A 24,201-nucleotide genomic window follows, 5' to 3' on the forward strand; every position below is an offset into this window, starting at 1 on the left:
CCCCGGGTGGTCACCCATCCGGGAGCTAGCAACTGCGGCCGGTACGTACACTCAGTGCGTTTCCGCAGATTGAACGTACGACCGCGCCTCACCAAGCCTGCTGCTAAATACTAATAATAGACTACTGTGGTCATATTGTTATGTTTATTACATGACTACAAAGTGTAACTATTTTATTTTTCAATTATGGTGTTTGGTGGTCACCGATTAAAAAAGGATGTGTATGAAGTGATACTCTACACCATAGATTAAAATTACAATATGTTTGAAGGCATTAACTTCCTAAATTATTAATTATTAATGATTTAAACACAAATAATGTTGTACATGTATAAAGCAAGCCGCAAGGTCTTATATTAAATACAGTACACTCAACGCTGTATTTATATTTAGAAAATAGTGTCTTAAATATTAAATCAATTTATACGTAAAATAATATATGTTTATTATATATTCATAAACTTTTTCATACAAATGTACCTAATTAAACAACTTTGACCATTATAGTTAAGATGTATTACATAAATTCTTGTACTTGTTGCTTAAATTTTTTTCTACAGGATTAAATTTTCTTACACTACCGAGTTCACCTGACTTCACCGGTTCACCTTTTCATATATTTTTAAATTTAAATTGTTATTGTTTATTAGTTTTTAACTTAAAATAATTTGTTTTTATCATATTTTCCTTTGTAAATAGTTAATTTATTCTTGCTATAAACATATAGTTTGTAAGTTATAATTAAAGTTTAGTTTTTCTTACGGTGTAATTAAAATACTAACTTACTACTTAGACACGTTCTATATTAAAAGTTTAAAATAATAAATACTGATATTTTGTAGATTTAAATTAAGTTTTATCTTCTTTTCTATATATAGGTACAGGGTTATTCTTTTATCAAACAACACTCATATGGCGTTTGAGGGTAAATACCACCTAACATACACCTAAAACACATAAACACCACCCAAGACCACCCAACTTTGGGAGGCTATATCTTGTAAACGGATTAACGAAAAATGAAAATTTAAACGTGAAAATTCATTGAAAAAATAGCCTTTTTAGTCTATGAAAATTCAAGTATAGGATATCATTTGAAAATCAAAAGTTGATAACGGTTTACCTGATAAATATAAGGGTGAAAATATCAAAAAAATATATAGTTCCAGAACAAGATGGATCTAAAATTTGAAAAAAGTCAATAGTTTTTGAAATAATGAGTGTTGTTTGATAATAGAATCACCTTGTACATTTAAATAAAAATTGATATTAATCGTATCTCTAAGATTAATAGACTCAACAAATATTTGGCGTAGTTTGATGCGAAATGATTCACGTTGTTAGGAGTAAGTTTTAAGTAATAATTGAAATCTTCTATCTCATCAGTAGAACAAAAATGTTGGGGCCCAAATGTATTATTTTCTAATTAATAATACCTATAAAATGTAAAATGTGTGTGTTTTTTTTAAAATATGCCTTGGCTTTAGAACTACTCATTTAATTGTCAGATGGTTTTTATAATTTACAGAGAAAATAGCTGAGCACCGTTTTCTTCAAAACTTTATTGATATAAATTAGAATATTGAATTTAAAAAAACACCAGTTTTATGTTAAATAAAATTTAAAAAAAGTATATAACGTAGACTATCCGACTCTAAAACAACTTATGGATCGATTTTGACGAAAGTTTTAGAGATTTTTCTTACGAATAACAGGGAAGTTTTATAACAGTTAAATAACAGGAAGAGAGTTTAAACTACGTTTGCAAATATACAAATGTTGCTTTATCCTTTATGCCACAGAAAAATTTCCTTCTCGGTCAAATTGGTTCACTAAATGAGATGCAACGATGTCGACCTTGTTTTATTCACGGCCAGTTTTACGTTGCTTTCCGTTCTCCTGTAAGTTCAGAAAAAAACGATATATTTATGCTTCTGATCACAAGACTAATAATATCGTTTACAAAAGTCAATTACTTCAAAAATATCTTGTTTATAATTTATTACACTTAAAAAATATGAATTGAAAGTATGGAAATATTTAAAGAAACCATTTTCCATTTTAACACGTCACATAAGTTTAAATTGATACCGTTCTATATTATAATTATGTATCAAAAACAAATGAACGTATATTGTTTCGTTAAAACTATCTTTACACAAAAATCAACTTTAATGTTAAATATAGCAAAGTGATAATTGTTCTGTTGGTATGGGCAACGTCTAATGGACAGCTAGTAATTATAATACAGGTATAATGAATTAAATTCAGTAAATTCTTTGTTTTTAAAATGCTGGAAAATGCTTTTATATTTTATTAAACATTTTCAACGTAGTTTTATACTTTCAGACTTTAATGACTTTATTATTAAAATGAACCTTATGTTGTGCATTTGTATCTATATATATAATTTATTTTTGAATCTCTCTTATTAGAACTATTTGGATATACACACATTTATTATATTACAAAATATTACACTCATACATTTATTGGCGTTTTGACGGATTTATGCCACCCAGTACCGTATTTGTGAATTTTATAATATACAGCATAACCGCGGTCAGGTTAAGTAGGCGTAGGTATAGCTAGTGTATAATAAATATCGCGACGCTATTTTGGCATTCTAGTGCGGGGTCCAGAAGCCGAGTATGCATTTTAATTTTGAATTTATGGTTCAGAAAACACTACAACGAGTAATCTGTGGTACGACTAAACGTTAAATTCCTGTGGGCTGTGTTTATTGACAATCCGATCACGTTTAATCACCCATATTCACGTGCTTGGAAAGTAAATATGTATATAAAATAAAATATAGACCAATTTTAAAACATTCAGTGTACATGAAAAACTCTAATCATATAGTTTAAAAAATCGACATTTACGTCATGTATTTATAGGAAGTATCCCGCCTACCTAAGAATAGTGAAATCGCATTGTTTGTATTAAAAATCAATTTCAATTATTCGATTTATGTCAATAAATTTGCCAACATAATCCATGATACCTACCTATATTATATTTTTAAAGACCATTAAAGATATGTTGGCCAGATAATTTCATATATGATGACTTCCGTGTATAATTGTGTACCTTATATTTTCAAATAACGTACATATGGCATTCATATAATAGTTATCTTGTATTAATTCCAATTAATTGTATTGTTTTGCAAGCATATCATATTATATAGATACATATACTTATAGGCTATAACTGGTTTTTAACAGATTTGTAACAATTCATCATCAACCAAAGCGTGATGTCTATATTGTATGTAAAATTACACACCAATTATTTAATAATAATATCAGTATAATAATTGAATATGTTATTATTATCCGAAAACTATGTTAAAATAGAAATATATTTAAAAATTTCTCAATGCATACCTACTGCTCTACATTTTTAATCTGCCTATTGATTTATAGATTTATGATTAGAATAAATTTTATTTGTACTAATAATCATTATACCTAAGTCACTATTGTATTAAGATATTTATTTGTAGTTATACTATATTTTGTGAACAGCTGAAAATTTCAGATTTTAAATAGATATTGAATTTAAAATATGTGTAACTACGTATATAAATATATTATATACATATATATTTTTACCAGTCATCATTTTTTTAACGGCAAAATTACTTACATATTAATATTATAACTCTCTATAAATATGGTATACGTATTTTGGCTCTTTTTGATTTATGCTAGTTCATTTTGGATCTATGACTTTTTATTCCATATTATTGTTGATAAATTATTTAGGTTGTCAAAAAATTAATAAAAAGTTCTTCATTAGCTGCTATTCCTACCGCCATTAAAAAATATCATAATTACATTGTATGCACAATTATTTATATCTTTATACTTAATAAATTATTTGCAGAAGTTCAAATTTAGAAGAAATTAGATATCTGAACATAAAAACGAGTTCTGGTTTTTTTTTTTGTGGTAATTTAAAAAAGTAATAGCTTTTAAGTATTTTAAAATTAGATAATTATATAAAAATATATTAGTGATATTTTTAAAATATCAGTTTTAAAACAACCGTTTTAGCTATAGAAAAATAGAAAATATCTTAGGAAAAATAAACACAAAAACATTCTGTCTCCACTCGAAATAATTTTTATTGTACAGCAATATGTATTATTGAATTCAAATTTAACTCACTCATTACAAAAATCTACTTAATCACGAGATGCACTCGAAACATACTAAGTAGTACAGATACTTTCCTGCTTTTTTTTCTAGTTATATTTAAAAATAACTTAATGAAGCCTGATAGAATTCGATAACCTTTTTGAGAAGCGATAGTCTCGTAATGAAATTATACTTTGATTCAATTACAGATGAATCTTATGCGCCATATTATTCGATTTGTCTCTCGAGAAGAGCAGCTAAATGTTAACCTATGTCGATTGCGGATGGAATTATATTATTAGTAGCGATTTTCTCGTCCTCAATGGTGTACTTTTGAAACGCATGTTACGGTCATACGAAATCAACCTAATGACCCACTGCAATCGATTGTGGTAGTACGGAAACGTATAGTCATTTAAAATATATTAATCTATTTTTCCAAGCGTACATTACATATTATAATAGTTGCTTACTGTCCAACCTTTTCTGGGGATAAATAAATCCGAGATGGGCACAAATTCATCTGCGGTAGATCGTAATAATAGAAACTTTTTTTTCTTGTGCCAATTGCAAGCCGAACCCACAGTTTATATGCCAATCCTCATGAAACATTTTATCATTATTTTTCTTTTTTAACAGTTCGTAGTTGTTGATTGTTGAGTCTTTAAAGGATGCACAACAATCAAACATTCATTTATACGCACTATATTATTATTATTGTATATTATACAGAAGGCTTATTTTGAGTTGTAAAGTTGAGATTGTTTCATAACTTAAAGTTTTGTCTAACACTTGAACGCTCAACGCATAAAACCATCTGAAAACTACCTACAGTGTGATTTTTAAATAATCTTTCCCAGTTTTTCGGATACGATCACCGTGTACTTAGATATTTTGATCCTTCGTAAAACATCAATATCAACATTTATTTTAATCGAATAACATCGTTATTCACGTGGACCCACATATATGTATTTAAGTATTCCACAGAACCCATTAACGACCACCATTGACACTACTCAGATGTACTAACGCCTTGAATAAGGAATGTGATTTGAATAGATTAAACGGCAACTGACAGGGTAGCCCCCATCAGTGAGACCAAAGAAAAAGGCAACGGTGACCCAGAAAAAATGAATAGAGTTTTCCATGATTAAACCTTTTAAGATATATTTGCGAAATTGTGATCTTGTGCAGTGGCGTAATTTGGCCATGTTTGTGGGGGGGGGGATAAAATATTTTAACATTTTACCTATACCCCCCCTCCCATAAAAAAAAAATAAAAAGTATTTATTATAAGCACTTTTCAGAATTCAGAGCAATATATTTATGTACACATGAGACATGGAATAAATTCCGATTAAGTGTACAAATCGATAAATTATTTTTAGTTCAATAGGACTACGGAAAAATATTAGGATAGGACAGATATGAGTCTTTCAATCGTCGTCGATCCACGATAAAATAATACTTTACTGCTCGGTGGTTTATTTTTGTACCACTACACAATGCATAAACAAACTCAAAACTTACACAAAACATATTAATATTGCAATAGTGATACTTATAAACTTGTGTGGCTGCATTTAAAACGAACTAGGTACGAAGTATTTATGTGCAACTAGCATAAAGGATTTGTTTTTTTTTGTATTATTTCTATAAAGTATAAAATATAGGCTATTTATAATAATATTAATTCGTCGAGGTATTTGATTTCAATATAATATACATTTATAAAAAAAAAAATAATAATAATATTATTAGATAAAGAAGTACATAGGTATGTAGTTAATCAATCTTAAAAAAAGGTCATGGGGGGGATACGATACCCAAATCCCCCCCCCCCCGTAATTACGCCACTGATCTTGTGTATTTCAACGTGTATTAATACCTATTGCATTATACCAGTGGTCGCAAACATGATTATATTCACGAGTCACATACATAAATGCAACGATATCAAGAGCCAAAATATTTGTAAATACATTTTATTATTTTATTTTATTTATATTATATATACATACTATATATTTTTGTTTATTAATCTGTATTTCATATCTATAATAAAATTGGAGTGCTACTGTTTATCTACATCAATAGCTAAATAAAATACTTTATATAGTACATTTTCAATTTACTAAAATAAGTACTGATACAATATTATAATATTTATATATTTTATAAATATATATTATATATTACTTATTATATTTTTCAAGTTTTATAAAATGTTTTTTTTTTATTTTTTTTTTATTATATCAACTTCGTTTTTTATAAAAGATTATTATAGAGGTCAAAATAAGGAGAACAATTTTGATATTTTTAATTTTCCTTGTCATACTTAAGCTGTCAAAAGAAGTGTGAAACTTGTGACAGAAGCATCTGGAGCTGTATGTAGACAAACTAGAAAAGACGGATTTAAAAGATCAAGGATTGAATCTAGTAGAATTATGTTTCATTCTGTTTTATTCAAAAAAGATTTTTGATTAAATTAAGTTTATTTGTTATTTGTATACTTATTATAAATATGATTATTATTGATCAAATAATGAAAACATATGAATTAAACTCATAAATATTAATTTATTACACTTTGATACAATTAAAGCCAATGTTTTTTTTTTTTTTTTTTAAGTTGTAATATTTTTTTAATAATTTATAAAAAGTAAGTCGCAACACCTCTAAAATTGGTCGAATCATTTTCATTTTTGTATAAATTTATTTGAGTATAAAACACAAATTTTAAAGGACTATCCAAGGGAAAATTTAAAAAAAAAAATGTTATTGTGATACATTTTAGAATGAAAATAATTATGAATTTTGGTGAAAATAGTTTTTGATTGCATCGCTCTGTTCGGTTCTAATCGTCGTTTTAAAATGACGCGTGACGTCACAGGTTCCATCGGTCGGCCGCCCGCCTATTTCAATTTACGCATTTCGTTGACGCCTCGTTAGTCATTTATTTATTAACTTATAATACCTACTCATAATGAAAAGCGGTTTTCATGTTTTATAAGCTTGGATATTTTCCTACAGCCTGATACCAAAATCATATTGAAATTATAAATATTGAACGCAGAAAACGTATATTTTATTCATAATTTATACAAAATTTAGGTTGTCCGTATACTTATACAAACAATAACAATACAATTGCAGTTTATGGGTTTTCCTAAATACCACTACAGACTTTGTTTAGGCTAAATTTGTTTTATTTTGTATCTGTAACCAATAGTATTGCAATTTATTACATAATAGGTACTTTGTGTCTCATGAATGTGCATTCATAATTTCATTATCTTACGTCAAACGTCATGCGTTCTAAAATGTATTTAAAACCATATAGTTTTGAGCCAAATGTTGGTGACATTGATAGATTTGAACCAAATTATTTTATATCATTATGTTTACCGGATGTTCGGCGTAGAACCGAAGTAGAAGTAAATCAGTGGTGTAATTGTGAAAATTGTGATAAACTGTGGAACGATTTTAAAATCATTTAATTTTATGATAAAATTTTATAATTCAATTGAATGCATGTTTTGTTCAGAATTTGATAACGTAAAACAATTATTGGATTTAAAAAAATCTGTCACTGCTACTGCTTCCTTTGAAAAAATTATTTTAGATAAAGAAATATTGAATATTACTCGGCAACAGATGATTGTGAAAACTAAAACTAAATTTAAAAAAAAAGCAGTTGAGCGCATTAGTAATGCCGAATAAAACATGGAGATATATTTTTTATGTTAAATTTACTCATTGGGTTAATTCATGGACTTCATTGGGAAAAGGTATTTTTAAATTTAAATGTATTAATGAAAAAATGTAATAACCCCCATAATCTAAGAGAACATTATTCCTTTAGTTGTATTTAAAATTATATATTATAGCCTATACTTTAGGAAGGTACCTAATTATATTTTAGTATAATAGGTAACTATGTTTAATTATTTTTAGTGCGAGTTGTCATTCCTGCATGTGTTATAAACAAAATAAGAAATAGTACCCTGAAAAATATGGATGAATGTTGGTTTCAAAACATCAAATACATATTTACTCTCATAATTTTATATTATATTTATAATTATTATTTTTATTATATTCAATAAATAATCATATTAGGTTCAATTAATTGTAATTTAACCAAAAAAATAATGTACGATTAATGACTCACCTTATATTATTTTGACAAGTAAATAGAAAATAATTTCATGATTTAAATAAAAAGGTCAAAATCATCAGTAATTTTTTGTGTACGCTTATTTACTTTTGAAACCTTAAATAATTTTTCAATCTCATTTCATCAACATTTGGCTTTGACATTGAAATTATATAAGTTAGAATTTGCAAATTAACATTGATTATACTTGTTTGTGTGTTTAAATTATTACCGTTTTTTTGCATTCATTTTGATATTTTCTATTATAATTTGTCGCTAATTGTTTGATGGATTTTTATAACGATTTTTAATGTGTAACTGCCGACTAGTTTTGAAAAAACCAACTTATCTCCAACGAGTGTTTTGTTTACATTATAATTGTGATCGATAATGGCAATTATCAAACTTAAATTCATTCCATTAAAATTGAGGTGTATTTCTTTGGGGATTTATTTCAAGCGAACGTTATGGTAGGACTCCAAGCGACCAGTATGTACAAATGTTTTGCATGTTGTAAATCTTTTAAAAAATCTTTAGCCATAATAATTTTTTTTAATTTTTTTTTTTTTAAGACTCACTATTATGATGTATCCAAAGCTTGTTTTTAGGTCTTCATCGTTTAACTTTTCGTGTTCACATTTTGTTATTTTTCCATTATCTTTCCATTTGTGCACATTACTAATGTAGTTAAGAACTGAAGTGAATTTTACAACAGTGATGATTCGTCACTGTTACAAGTTTGAGAGAACCACCATAAATGGTTATTTATGCTTGTTTTCCATAAATATGCATCTGGATATTTTTGTCAAGCCCTTTCAATGTTATCGACAAACTCTTAGACAAATACCACACATAAAATTCATGTTCAACTTGAGGATATTTTGTACGTAAAAAATATTCAATAACTCTATTTCGGTCCGTTAGAAATAGTTCAATATCACAATTTTCTTCTTCAATTAATTAATCGATTAACGATTCGCAAATTTTTCGTTCAAAATCCCCAGAAGGCCAGAACCCATACCTTTTTTGACTAAATTAAAATCAATAATTTTACTGTTGGGCAAGTTCATAACTGAGTAAGTACCTACAATATTTTTGGAAAAACCTGGGGAATCAAGTTGCCCATCACAAGCCAACAAATTTTTTTTTCACAATTTTTAATTTAATTTAAATTGTTTTTTCGGTGTTCATGCCACATATTATTTATTACTGGACCTGTATGTAATTTAGTAATAGAGTCGTATGTTGTACGTGAAAAAAAGCTAGATTTATTGATCGACAAAAAACTGACATTTGAGCGAAAATTCCCGAAAGTGTTAAAGCAGCTCCAATTACAATATTTCCTTCGCTGGGCGTTTTCCAGTTTTTTTTTTGAGAAGTCCGTTGAACATACTGGCCTTCTTCACTAACTGTTGTTACAGACAAAAATGTACCTTGAACATAATGTTTTATAGATATACTCGTATTTCTTGTTGAACATGCTTGACAGTAATTAAACAAACATAAAATGTTTTCCCAAAAATTATAAACAAGCGTCGTTATCAATGTTTGATTTGGAAATTAAACCATTTATTATCATCAACACTTGTATCAATATCATCTTCTTCACTTTTTCACTTTTTCAATTTTTCACTTTTTCTTCACTGATATCTTCATATAATTTAAATGACAATTCGTTATTAGTCTTTTGTAAAAATTGAGCTACACTTTCACTGCAGCCTAAATTACATTGGACACCAATATCATTATTTTTATTTTCATTGTTTTGAATAAAATTCATGGAATTAACATAACTAAATGTTCATTTTGTGTTTCCAAAAAATTTAGTTCACCTTTAGATTTTTTTTACTGGTGTTCTCAATTTTAATGAAGTTGATGTGAGTTGATTTTCTCTTTTTTTGTTCTGTCTTTCTCATCTACTTGTAGATGGTAAGGCAAGAGCAAAGTCATCAGATTTTGTTTTGTAAATTGTAGGATATACATTAGATTTTAATCTGATCACTACCTTTGTGTCTGGCATAAGTTGCTCACGTAATACATCAGACTCATTGAAATCATCACTTTTAAAATGGGATGAACAAATGTTATTATTTTTTTCTGGTTTAAAATGTTTACATTTACAAAAACTAACCCATACCTTATATCTTTAAGGAGATTTTTGCGTTTTGGAAATCTATAAAAATGAGCGTTCTTATTTGCTTCTTTGTGGCTATAACTAAGAATGTAAGAATATATCAATGCTTTTGTAATATGAAAAGCATTTTTAATTTTTTAGTTTATTAAGTTATTATACAAATAAACGAATAAAGACGCATCGAAGAAATTCGTGTATTTAAATAGGCGGTCGGCCGACCGTTGGAACCTGTGACGTCACGCGTCGTTTTAAAAATACCATAACGATCAAATGGAGTAAAGGATAATATTTTTAACAATACCCAATTGTTAATTATAACAAATACTAACGATTTAGCTTTTGTCTATTTTTTCTTTGGATAGTCTTTTAGGTACTATTAGAATTTGCAAATTCACATTCGATCCACCCTAGCGCCCATATTATGTGTAGTCTTCGGCGTCAAACTCACAATAATACTATTATAAGTATAACTCAAATGTATCATCTCTATAAACATACTTGTAAAAACTGTAATAATTACCATAACTATAATGGGCAATGGCCATAAATGCCAGGTTCTTGAGATCAATAATCATAATAATAAAAAAATTTCTTTAAATAATAAATAGAGTCAAAATATTTAGAAGAGTATGCCAAGTATCTACGATTTTCAGTTTCCTTCATAACAAAATAAGAATTTAGTTGAAAATTAGAAACATATTTTTCCATTACCTAATATAGTAAATTCTACAATTTAATTAAAACAATTCTTTAAACACACATTAAAAAAAAAAAAAAAACTATGCGTAAATAGATACATTCAATTGAATAAAATGCTTATCAATGATTACATATTATTATACTTCAGGATTTAGAGAAAGTACATTTTCAAGGATACCTAGTAATTTAAACATTTATCGATAAAAATAGAGCAGTTCACTGTGCATTGACAATCTTGTCCTTGGTCTAATAATTATGTTATTTGCAAAAAAGTGTTTAATAAAACCAAACTATGTACAACTTACAGCTATCCTCATCATTATTGCAAAGTAGCTACAAAGGTAATTGATTTATTGACCTAATATCATATAATCTAAAAGTTGTATATTTTAAATTGTACCTATTACCTACCTATCCAATAAAAGAAATGTAATATCCTATTATTATATGTACAACTATAACACAAGTTTATCTACATGATGAAATTATTTTGTATAGGTATTTTATTAACTTTTCGCAGGTACTATATTAAACACGGAGGCGCATGAATATGTAGGTCTGATATAACATGCAACTTTATTAAATACATATTTGACCGTACCTAAAATAAACACAAGCTTTCACTGTAACTTATTAACTTAAAGACGAATATTAATAATTTTAAATATTATTTGTTTACAACATCTGTGTACTTGAACAATCATATCGCTATATTTTACACATCATATTAGGCACAATTCGAACCTGATGCAAAGTCTGCATTACATATTTAAACAGTATTTATCTACTTTCATAATACATTTTAAACAAAAATAAATTACAGATAAATTAAATGGTTACATTCCGACGAAAATTATAAAAAAATTAAGAAACACGCATTCGTAATTATATTTTTAAAACCGGTTCATATTATAAACCTGGTTCCGTCAAACGTTAAAATGTATGAAAAGTTGTTTAGCAAAGTGCCAATACAGTAATGTGGTAGGTATACTTACTTGCGTCCTTTTTAATTATACAAGCTTAAGTACAATTTAGTAATTTATTTTGTATGATTAATTCAATTATTTTTTTCATGTTTTTTTCTAACTTCCATCATCACGTCGCAATAGGAATACGGTGCTCTTTATATTAAATAAGTATAGCTTAAAAACGTTATACCAAATTTCATATATTTTTCAAATTAATATCCACACCCACTATGTATAGTGTACACGTTACACGTATAACATTTTATTTGTTTTCAATATGTCATCCTTATGAAATTTATAATATTTTGTGTTTTCTATTGTTAATAATATTTAACAGCACCCAATTAAAATAAATTATACGATTTAATATTATAATTATTGTATTATATTTACATACATTATACGTATATCATATCGCATTATTCATTTTTTTATGTAATAATTAAATAAGTTGTCAAAAATATTATGAAATATTATTATTTTTTATTCAATTTGACTAATATATTATAGTTTTTTAAATACATGTGTGGTTATTAACTTATAACTTAAAAGTAGAACAATTGATTTTTTATTAAATCAATTTTTTATAGGTATACTAACTTTTATTGTTGGCAGTAGTAAACCTGCAATCGTAAAAAATAAACTAAAATTTACTTTTCGAACGACTTAATTATTATGAATAATACTTAACTATATTTTAATTATTCATATCTATTAGTATCGCTATCTGTTAGTGCCATGTAGATAATTTATTTATAGAATATTATTTTAGGGTTGGTAGTTATTTATTTATTTTCGCTTATTTAAAAATCTGAAAATTGGACAAACGTTATAGGTATATTCTACTACTAACGGGTTAGCATAAGTACTCAAATGTATAATTATCAAATACATCACTACGAAATAATTTTTGAAATTGGATTACTGAACTTAAATACTTAAGGTTTAGTATAAAACGGTCGGCTTAATAATATGTTTTCAATCGACATCATTAAACATATTTATACGATCTTCCCGTTTCGGAAAATTCCTCGTTGACTCCATTAAGGATGGTCATAGAGTACATGATATTTTAAAATATTAGCAAACACATATTCTCCATATTTGGAACTTCTAGTAAATATAAAATCATATTAAAATAAAATGATTATTCAAAATCCAATTTCATCATTTATTCCATACATATGTGTTATAACACTGAATTTAATTTGTTGAATATGTATTATATTAGTCTATAAAATTATAACTATAATACTATTATCTATTTATTTTTATAATACTATTAAACTACGACTACTATTTTCGTTTAGTTTATACAGGCTAAATAGCTTAAATAATCCAAAAAAAAAAAAAAAAAAATAAGTAGAATAAAATTTGGTATTACGTCTTATATTAGTTAAATGTATAATATACTCAACTGAAATAGATGCATTTCTGTATAAAATAACCCTAGAAATATTTGAAACCTTGTAAATATTTTATATATTTACGGTAGGTACAAATTACTAAAACTTGTGTAATTATTATTAACTGTATATTTTTTTTTTTTTTTGTTAACACTTATTTGAAATGATTAATGTATTTATTTACGATATGCATATAATATATAGGTAAGTAATTAATTTATATAGAAAGAACTGGTTAAAATAAATTACCCAGCAGTAATACTTTTTAACGTGATAAATTAAGTGTAAGCATTTATTATATAATATGATACTTTATTTTTTATTTGTACGTTTTAAATGAAAACACAAAAAATAAATAAATAAATAGTATTGGACAATTATTATTTATCCTTATACATTCATACCATATAACTATTTATTCCAGAAAAGTAAGGTAAATAAAATAAATATTAATTTTATTTCTTGGATAATTCTGTAATATTACGTTTAGTTTCAATGTGGAAAATAATAAAAAACTAATAATAATATTGTAAGATGTAGTTAAATATTATTAATGAGAAAATTAGAAAGCTTTGAAAGTCAATAAGCTGATTTCACTTTTTTTATTTACTGTTATAAATAATAAAAGATAATATTATGAAATAGATTAAATTGATCGGAGCTTATATTAAATTATATATTATTATATCGCTCATACCTATATAGGAATAATTCTATTTTCACCTGAACGAATATTCCATGAAACCGACGATGCGGGGTATTATCCAGTGGTCCGTATATGAAATCGAGTATAGTTTTAGTCGTTTGAGATTTATAATGAGATAATTATTTTTGACATGTACATCGCACATCACCTTAGGGTATTTAACCAGTATTATATAATATTGAATTCTATAATTAATGTTAAAATTAAACACAAACAATAGATTTTCCAACGAAATTCATCCAATTACCATTAAAATTTGCTTGACATCTTATAACTTAACTTCAAACAATTGTTAATATTAATAACTAGGCGCGAAAGTTGAGTACAAAATATCTCACAAGTTTTTGTATTGGATACTTCAAACAATAATGAGGAACTAAATCCAAAACACGTTTTATGAGCGTTCAGATTTAAAACATAAAATAACGATTTCTAGTGTCATTTTGTTGTTACTAAAAAAATAACAATCTTAGAAACTCGAAACATCAATCATTTCAATATTACTTAGTTATCAATAATTTATACACATTATTCAATTTTCAAAATATTTAGTATAATTGCATGTTTTTTATTTTGACGTTTGAAATATTCGATTTATTTTAATCTTTTTAGTTTTAGATTCTGAACGAAGTGATGAATGTATTAATTTTACAATGATGTGTGTTTTTTTTGTTTTTGGGTCTGTGTACAGCACAACTAGTCGAAATAATGCTTTAGTTTCAAACTTTGGGGGTGGTTTCCGATGTAAAGTGAATATCCTTGGTGCATTATAGTGGTCAAAAGTTAACATTTTCCAACAGTTTTCAAAAAAATCGAGAAGAACAAAAAAAAAAATGACAGAAAAACGGGAATTTTTACGCAAAATCAGTTTTCGACCAAATCGATTTTTTTATATGGTTGTAATTCAAAAACTAATCACTGCAAATACTTGAAATTTTCACCAAATATTTATGTTAGTGTTATCTATATACAGTTTAGGTGCGTTTGAATTTAAAATTTTTACGAAATAGCGTAACGATAACGATTTATCCTCAAACGATTTTAAACATTTGATATTATTCAAAAAGTAATAGTCGTAAATACTTGAAAATTTTACCAGTTATTTAGATTGGCATTTTATTTACATCATTAAATTTTCAAAATATTTTGACTTTTTTTGAGGTATTTATAGACAACTGAAATTTTCAATTTTTCTGAAAAATTTTTTTTGAAGTGTCGATAAAATTTTTTTGGCCCTATCAAAATACTTGAAAATTTAATACAAAGTTTCTCATAAGTTATTGTGATAGTGATTAAAAAACTATAAAAATACATATGCACAACTTTTTTTTATTAGCATTTGAAGTTCAAATATTGACAAAATTTCGTCAAAACCATGAATATTTGCAAATTATTTTGAAGTTGATAAAACGTAATAAAAAAATTAAAAAATAGGTTCATATGTAAGACACCATGTATAGCGATTGAAACAAGTGTGATTATATTATTTCATCACTTACCTTGCACTATTATATTTTTTCTAAATATAATTTTAATATCATCAATTTGATAACTAATTATTATAGTTAATTAATATAGTATATTTTTTTTATAATATGTACCTGTCTTCCACCGTATTAGAACTTATATACTATGTACTGTTTTTTACCTTGTAGGCACTAACACACGCGATATGCCCGAGAATGACACGTTCTGGGGTAGTAAAAATATTTATTTGAACAAAATTTAAAGAAATACAAATTATGTTAAGTATATTTTAGTGTTTTTTTTATTTTACCAGAAAAATGTTATAACTATTTTTTAAATATTCCTGCAAGAAAATAAATTGCTTAAACAGCTTTTAAATGTTTTTTTATTGTTGATTTTAAAACTTATTATATAAAAATAAAAAATATGACCTATTATGCCACCAAAGTATCACTATAGTTTAACTTTTTTTTTTATTTAAGCTTCAAAAACTAAGGTTAATGGCTAACATTAAAATTAACAAAGATACATTGATTCATTATGTAAGGTTGTAAAGTTTAGTTCTTTGTAGAAATGTTATAATGTTGCTGTAGTTTTCAAGACTGGGTCCAAGTACTTCAATTAGATGATCCAGAATGTTTAAAAATGGTCTGCCTTATAATAATAATAGGCGTAGTTGCGGCAGTGTAAAAGGATGTGTTTAACGGTAAGGCCTTACCCACAGGACTATTTTTTTGTGTAATAACTTTATTTTACTTTATATTTACAATGAATTAAAACGTAAAATGTCTAGACAAGGTGTATATAAAAGAGGTTTAATCTCAAATTCAATAAGTAGGCAATTAAAATATTTATTTTTTTTTTTCATATCCTGAATAATATTATCCGATATTATCGATATCTGTTGAGGAGGGTTACGGCATCAGAACACAAATTATTTAAAATCAACACTTTAAGCCTAAACAATGAACAAAGGTATCTACCCTTCGCTACTCACCGATAACAAAATAATAAGACTCGTTATAATAGCTACATAAACCAAACCCACCTGCGTCTTTTAGTATATGTAATAATAATAATAATAATAATATGTAGGTATACACGGTACGGCGGCGGTGAAAGGAAGACGGCGTTCTGTGCCATATTATTGCCACCGCCGCAGCGTACGGTAATAATTACCGCTTGGAACCGACTGCACTGACCCGAGAGCCGGTCTTCGGCTGTCGAACGCCAACTTTGAATCCCGACGGATCTCCTCCGTATTTTTACGCGACCGCGTGTGTGCGTGTGTGGGTCAGTGATGTGCCGCGTCCGAATGGCTCGTTATCATCGGAGGGAACCGTTACCGATCGAATGCTAATCGTCGCCGCTTTCATGACATCCGTTCGACAATTTGTATTTTTCGTCTCCAGTATTCGTTGAGATTTCCGTCGTTGTTGTTATTGTTTCGTGATTTATTTTTGCTGTAGATAAGTCCGTGATATTCGTTGTGGAGTGCGATTCCGGAAGCGACAGACTAGACAGTCAGAACCATGAGGATTCTGCCGTACGTGTTCCTCCTGCTCATGGGTGAGTTAATCGTTACATGATACGTAGGTATTATCGTTGGACGTTACGAACATGACGTATGTTACAATAACCAATTGATGTTCTATGATAATTTAACGTCCGTGTGCATTATTGTCGGTTTACCATAGCGATTGCATAGGTTTAACTGTGCACGAGCATTCTGAAAATTATAATAATAATATGTATAATATACCTATGTGGTATATAGGTAAATACGAATTTATTATGTTTTGATTTTAAAATATTGAATCTGATGAAGATTTATTTAAACAGGTTTTTAGATTTTCTTAAAATAATAAAAAAAGCAACCATCAGTCGTAGATTATCATGTCCGAACAAATGCAATCGAGCAAAGTTTTAAATATCGTTTAAAATTAACTGCGCTTAACCGTCGTTCCAAAAAAGTATATAAAGTACCTACCAACACCTTACATCTGTATCAAATCAGTTTTTTTGTTTTAATAGTGAACAGTTTAACTTTTAAGACTCTAAAGAATATTAATTGAATGAATAGGTACATGATGAATATTTTTAATTATTTTTTTTAACCAATTTAAAAATTATATATACCATAGCAAATAAAAAACTATCCTAGTATAACAGAAACATGACATATATTATAGGATACGTGTTTGTATAATTACGTATAGGTATAATATATCCAAGCAATATTTGGTAAAAAAAAAATTAATTGATTGAATAACATAATATACTATAAATGCAAAACACATTGACCAGACATTATTCAAAATGGTTTGAGTAAAACCACTTATAAAACGATTGTATAGGATTTTTACTAATAAAAGGTTTTTTGCAATTATACAATTATACCATAGGGCAATTTGAATGTTATTAAATACAAAATTGATTTTATTTTAAAATATTATATTGAAAAATTAGTTCCTAATGAATACAATATTGGATTAAATTCAGCTATAGTTGTTTCTTATTGGATTCTCATAGAAAATATATATTTATTTAGATTACAACATATTTTGAGTAGTTTTTTCTAATTGGTGTAGATCGTATTCATAAAAATAAAAGTTACTTATAATCAAAATATTTAAATGTACTTACAAATTGGGTGCAGTAATTGCGTTTACGTTAAATACATACCTAAATATTTAATAAAGAACGGTAAATTGTTTTACAATTATTAAATATTATAAAAAATATTCTAATTATTGCGTATTGTATACGATAATACTAACTTATGACGTACCATTATATGTATTTGTAAATAATAAAAAGAAAGAATTTATATATAAATTCCGATTTGCGTATAATATATGTATATATATATATATATTTTTTTTATTGGTTAAGCATATCAAATACATAGGTTATTAGCTTTAAAAACAGTATTACATTTTTACTTTATCATATTTTATTGTAAAATTCAATTTTTTTAGATATAAAATTATGTTTTTGATAGTTAGAAAATGGACCGATTGCTTCGTACAGGTTGTCAGGGCTGTTGAAATCTTTCCTAGTTTTATTAAAGTTTGGGCAGTGGACGATGATGTATTTGATGGAGTAGTTTTCATTGCACGTTGGGCATAGAGTTGGTTCATAGAGTTGGGCATAGAGTTGGTATGGTTTTGTCATAAAGTGTCCATGTGTGAATTTCGTGTGGCTTATTTTAATTCGATTAAGAATTACCTCATTTTTTCTGTTTAGATCAGTGTATTTCGGCCAGAGTTAAACAGAGTGCTTAATTTCTCCTAAATATATATTATATATGTCTAACGTATACACTATTATATTATAGGAAGCTAATATCTTTGATGAACCAGACTGAAAACATATGTTTTAAGACCTAAAAATTATTTTAATTTAAGTTCTAGTTAAATTATTGTTGGTTCATATTATATTAGGGTTCATAAACATAGAAACAAAAATATTTGATAATGATTAAGGCACAATAATTTAAAATATTGGTTAATATGAAAAGAAATATGCTAAATTCGTGCAGAGTGAAAATATGAAAAATAACTGTGTGATATATTATTATTAATGTTGAATAAAATATTAAAGTAGTACTGTAATGAATGTGTTAAATTTGAATTCAATAATGTAAAAATTATTGTATAGGAAAAACGATTTTGAAACTGTCAGCCTTTATTACAAAGTATACTAAATAATATTATTGTAATTTATTTATTATTCGTTGTTATTTAGAAATTATTTAAATAAGCAAATGCTAATAGTTTATGCTCAATATTTTATGTTTTAAGACACTGTAATGAAACGTAAAAATATGATGAATAAAACTGATAGTTTTTACTATTTTAATTAATTCTATATTGTAACGTTTCTAATATACGTTAGTAATTAATATATTAATTGAACACATTAAATACCTACATTATACTTTTATTTTTATTCGTTTCCTATACTTTCATTTTGAGTATACCAATATAAGTACTTAGTGTATAATGTATAATTATTAAATTATTAACATTATGATTGGTTTGTTATAAATTATATTATATCAGTTTGTCATGTGTTTGTAGAAAAAAATGGCATAAATTACTATCACTTGTTTAATTTTACTCTTGATTGTGTATCTCAACCATTCATTTTACGCAGTTAATATAGCTACGGTGTCCAAAACAATTAGTTTGAGAAATGGTAAAAACGACTACCGTTTGATGTCACCGATAAATAATAGCTGTGCTTTATTACCATACCCGTGCGTATTGCGGTAGGTACTCAATGCCCGAGGGAACGGCCAAAATAAAAATCTATTGTTCGGACTTTTACTCACTGCGAATCGATTTATGTGTATTGCACATTATAAATGTTCATATAATAAATTATTAGAAACTAACGTTTTACGGGTGATGGATCTCTGCTGTAAACGTCCAAAAAAACTAGTGCGATACTTGTTATAAAAATTATATGATGATAAGCAGAAAGGTGTTATTTGGATGAGTCGTGAAAATATTGTTTCAGTTTTCAAGGATCCTTGCACTGCACCAACATTGCCAACATTGATTCCTTACAATAGTAAGTTGTCATTTAAATAATAATGAAATCTCCTAATCGACAATAGGTCGTAGATACCTACTGAAAACGAATTGAATAGAATCATACAAAAATACAAACAGACGCACGACAAGTAATAAAACAGTTGATGGGCATGTCCGAATAACGTGTTACTTATATGCACGACATCATCACTGAACCTAAATAGATATTATTGAAGTCACTATTGATAAATTATGTTGTGTTCGATTTCCAATATTGTGAAAGTGTTTTCACCGTAGGTACCTACTGATTTTTAACGAAATCTAATCACATATATTGCACGTGGACGGAAATAAAGTGCAGAATTAGCTACACATATTGTTGACGATATTTTTGTGAACAACAATTATTGAACTAGCGGGTTAGGTATAGCCTATAGGTCAATAGTTGTTGCCTTATAATTGTGTGGCAGTTCATATGAAATGAGCTTCCGAAGACGTGTCTGTTTTGAGTGGTTATTGAAAAACGAAAAATTTTGAAATTGATTTAACCATTAAGGCAACCAAGTTTGTACAGTGCATCACGAAAAAAATAATACATCTGAGCAAGCAAAAAAAAAAACAATATGGCTGGGCCTTTTTTCTTCAGAAATTCTGTATGCGCTGTGGGATACCTGCTTAATCTTAAACCACTGACCTGGATATAATGGTCCATTTTTGTTTTCACCAAGCTAATCTCGACTCTTGCTATATAATTATATCATGAGAGGCTAAGTTAATTTATTTTATATGTATGTATAAAAAAACTCTATTTATGTGATATTATCAACCCACCACCGCAAACCCTTTGACTACAACAATATTTATTCATATATTATAAAAATTGTATGCCATATTTTTTTTTTCATCTCAAGATAAGTTATAATAATAATGGGAGTACATATCCTAAAATAATTGCCTATTCAAAACTTGAAGACTACTTTTTACTATTTAGTACTGCATTATATTAATGTCATCAAGAGAATGACACACAAGGGAATTATGTTATTGTGAAAACAAATCATACATTTATTTTTTAATCAAAAATAATCAATCTATTCAGTTCTATTAAAATGGGAGTTTGTAATTTGCACCAAAATAAGGGTATGTAATTTGCACTACCCGCAGGTAGTCGATAATAGAATTTGTAATTTGCACCAAAATGATTATTTTTTTGTTCGATTATTGAATATTCGATTTTTCCTCGTTATCTTCGTAGACATCGAGACTAGATTGACACGAATTTTAATAATAATAATAATACGATTTAATAACATTTAATCTTTTTAATTGGCCAACTTTTTTTTATACTCATTATTATACAATTTTATATTAACTATTAGTACTTACATCAATATGTGTGTAAGCTCAGCTATTTTATAAATAAAAACTAAGCTAAATTTATATTAGGATATAAAAATTTGGAAGTTTGTACTATCGAAATACTATCCAAAAAATAATTGATTTTAAATTTGGTGCAAATTACAAGCGCATTAAAAAAAAAAAAAATGGTGCAAATTACACATGTTGTAAATATTTTGGGTCAATTTTGGTGCAAATTTACTACAGCCATTAAAATTTAAAACCGATCAGGTCACTGATCCGGACCTCGGAGACTATTTAATACCATACGATAACATATATTATTTAAAACAAAATTAACAGATATAATTAAGTTAATTAATTAAATTAACAACTTAATTTATTTGAATAACCTTTTATTAAATAATATATAGTAATATAGTATTATATAATATAATATCTATTAAAGCCTATAAATATTATTATATCCTTTTAACAATACATTAATTTTAATCATAAACATAATACCATATTATACCTACCTAATATTTTATTGTCAAGACTAATAGTTTTGACCTATTGTACTTTCTAAAATTAAAATAAAAGACAATATCTTAATGTTGTTGTCACATATATTACATTTTAGATATTATTAATATGGACGAATTATTGGACGTCAATGTTATCATGCATATTATATTATTTAATTCTAATTTTAAACAAAGTAACTTAGGATGTACGATTACAAGCTGTGTAAAATTATCTGTATTTTATCTGTTGTAGGTGATTGTTGAGCTCTAATAAAATTTTGTTTAAGTTGGCTTTTATTAAGATCAAATAATTTAATAATAGTACCTATCATAGATCATGATATATTTATATTTTATTTTGCATGTCAAAAAATATATAGGTGCCACTTAAATAATATTTTTCACTTAGATATTTTAAATCTGCTCCGAATACTAATATTATTGACAATAATCATACATAAATAAATAAATATGTTATAATATTAAAAATGAATATTTAATTTATTATTTTTTCTTATGTCTCATGAATGTATTAGAACAAAAGCGTTGTTTATACTTTCAAATTAAGACTATTTAATATACTTGTTCATTATTTGTAAAAGTTATATTTATAATATTTTTTTCTTTCTTTTGGGAGTTTAGATTATAAGATTATTATTTGATGTATTACTGTTAAAGAGCTTATCCCGTAAAATGTTTAAGGAATAATCAATAAATATATAATATAAGGTATATTAATTAAATTCATTAATTTGTAAATGATATGTAAGTATAATAAGTTTTTGAAGATAAATATATTTATTTTTTTTAAATCAAATTTATTAAGGCTAATAAACGTGTGCATCACGATCACTATATTATGTTATAATCCTAGTAATTGACCCAGTGAAATGGTATTTGTATATTTAAGTATTACGTTATTTTCTCTCTAAATTACCGCAATTTTAAACCTATCATTCGTTATTTGATTATTAATAGGTATTAAAAATATGAAATTATATTTTGAAAAACATTTTTAATATAAAATCTTTCTTGGTATAAATAGGCGTATATGATAATAATATTGCGTATTTCTAATATAGCTTTCATTGTATTTATTTTAAATTATTCTATTTATTTTATTTTTTTATAATAAACCGCCTTAACTGTATCAAAAGTATTTTTATTATTCAGCCTTATTTTCAAACATCTACTTATATTTAATACAAATTTGATACACTTTTAAATAATTTTTTTTTTTTTTTACCGAATGAAATAAAAATTTTGTAACCCAATGGCCTATATCGCCGAGGGTATATTTCATTTAATAAAAAAATAATAATTTTTTGTAGCTAATAACGTGGTATTTTAAATTATTTACAATATATGTCAAAAATATATCTTATTATGTTATGTGTTTTATTATTTATATGAAATCGCATATTTATCAATAATTCAGGTAAACAAAAAATGTATTGATAAATTATACATTTCACATTATACAATAGTATCATCTTTATTGAAAAAATGTATACGTCAGATATAAATGTTCGTGTTATATATTATTTTTATTCGATAGTACATACTTGATAATTGGTATACAATGATATAGATATTAAATTCACATTTTAGGAACACAATTATGAATTTAAAAAATTACTATTAAATTTTTGAACTATACATATACCATTTACATTTTATGAGTATGATTTAACAATTATTGTTGATTGTATTTTAACTATCACTACTGAATATTTATATTAATTTATAAATTTCGCTTTAAGCCCAATGGCTTATGTTGTCGAGGGTATATGTATAACTAAAAAAAAAATTTATAAATTGTACCAATTAAAAATGGAAAAACATCATTTTTTTTATAATTCATGTTCTAAAATTTAGTGGAAAATGTTTTATTATTTTTAATAATCAATTTTAGTAAATCTAATAATAATAAATAACGAATCAATCGGACCCGACTGTCAACCCGAAAAAATCATGTCATTCCTCAGGACAACCAAAATAGATAAATACATTTAGTTAGAATAAATATAGTCAACAGCCCTTATTATTGTAATTAAATTGTCACCTAAAACATGTAAATTTTAAGTAATAGTATAATG

General features: G+C 26.3%; 1 protein-coding gene across 1 annotated transcript in view; it reads left to right on the top strand.

Moving 5' to 3' along the window:
- Positions 1–16,897: 16,897 nt before the first annotated feature.
- LOC107168213 (mind the gap) overlaps positions 16,898–24,201 on the top strand; it is a 62,223-nt gene continuing 54,919 nt past the window's right edge. Inside the window, exon 1 of the mRNA XM_089222880.1 lies at positions 16,898–17,259. Coding sequence (XP_089079006.1) covers positions 17,223–17,259 — 37 coding nt within the window. The 5' untranslated portion in view covers positions 16,898–17,222. The remainder of the gene's footprint in view (positions 17,260–24,201) is intronic.

This window comes from Diuraphis noxia, unplaced genomic scaffold (assembly GCF_037042655.1).
Source record: "Diuraphis noxia isolate RWA-SAM2 unplaced genomic scaffold, SU_Dnox_SAM2 contig0003, whole genome shotgun sequence".
Lineage (NCBI taxonomy): Eukaryota > Metazoa > Arthropoda > Insecta > Hemiptera > Aphididae > Diuraphis > Diuraphis noxia.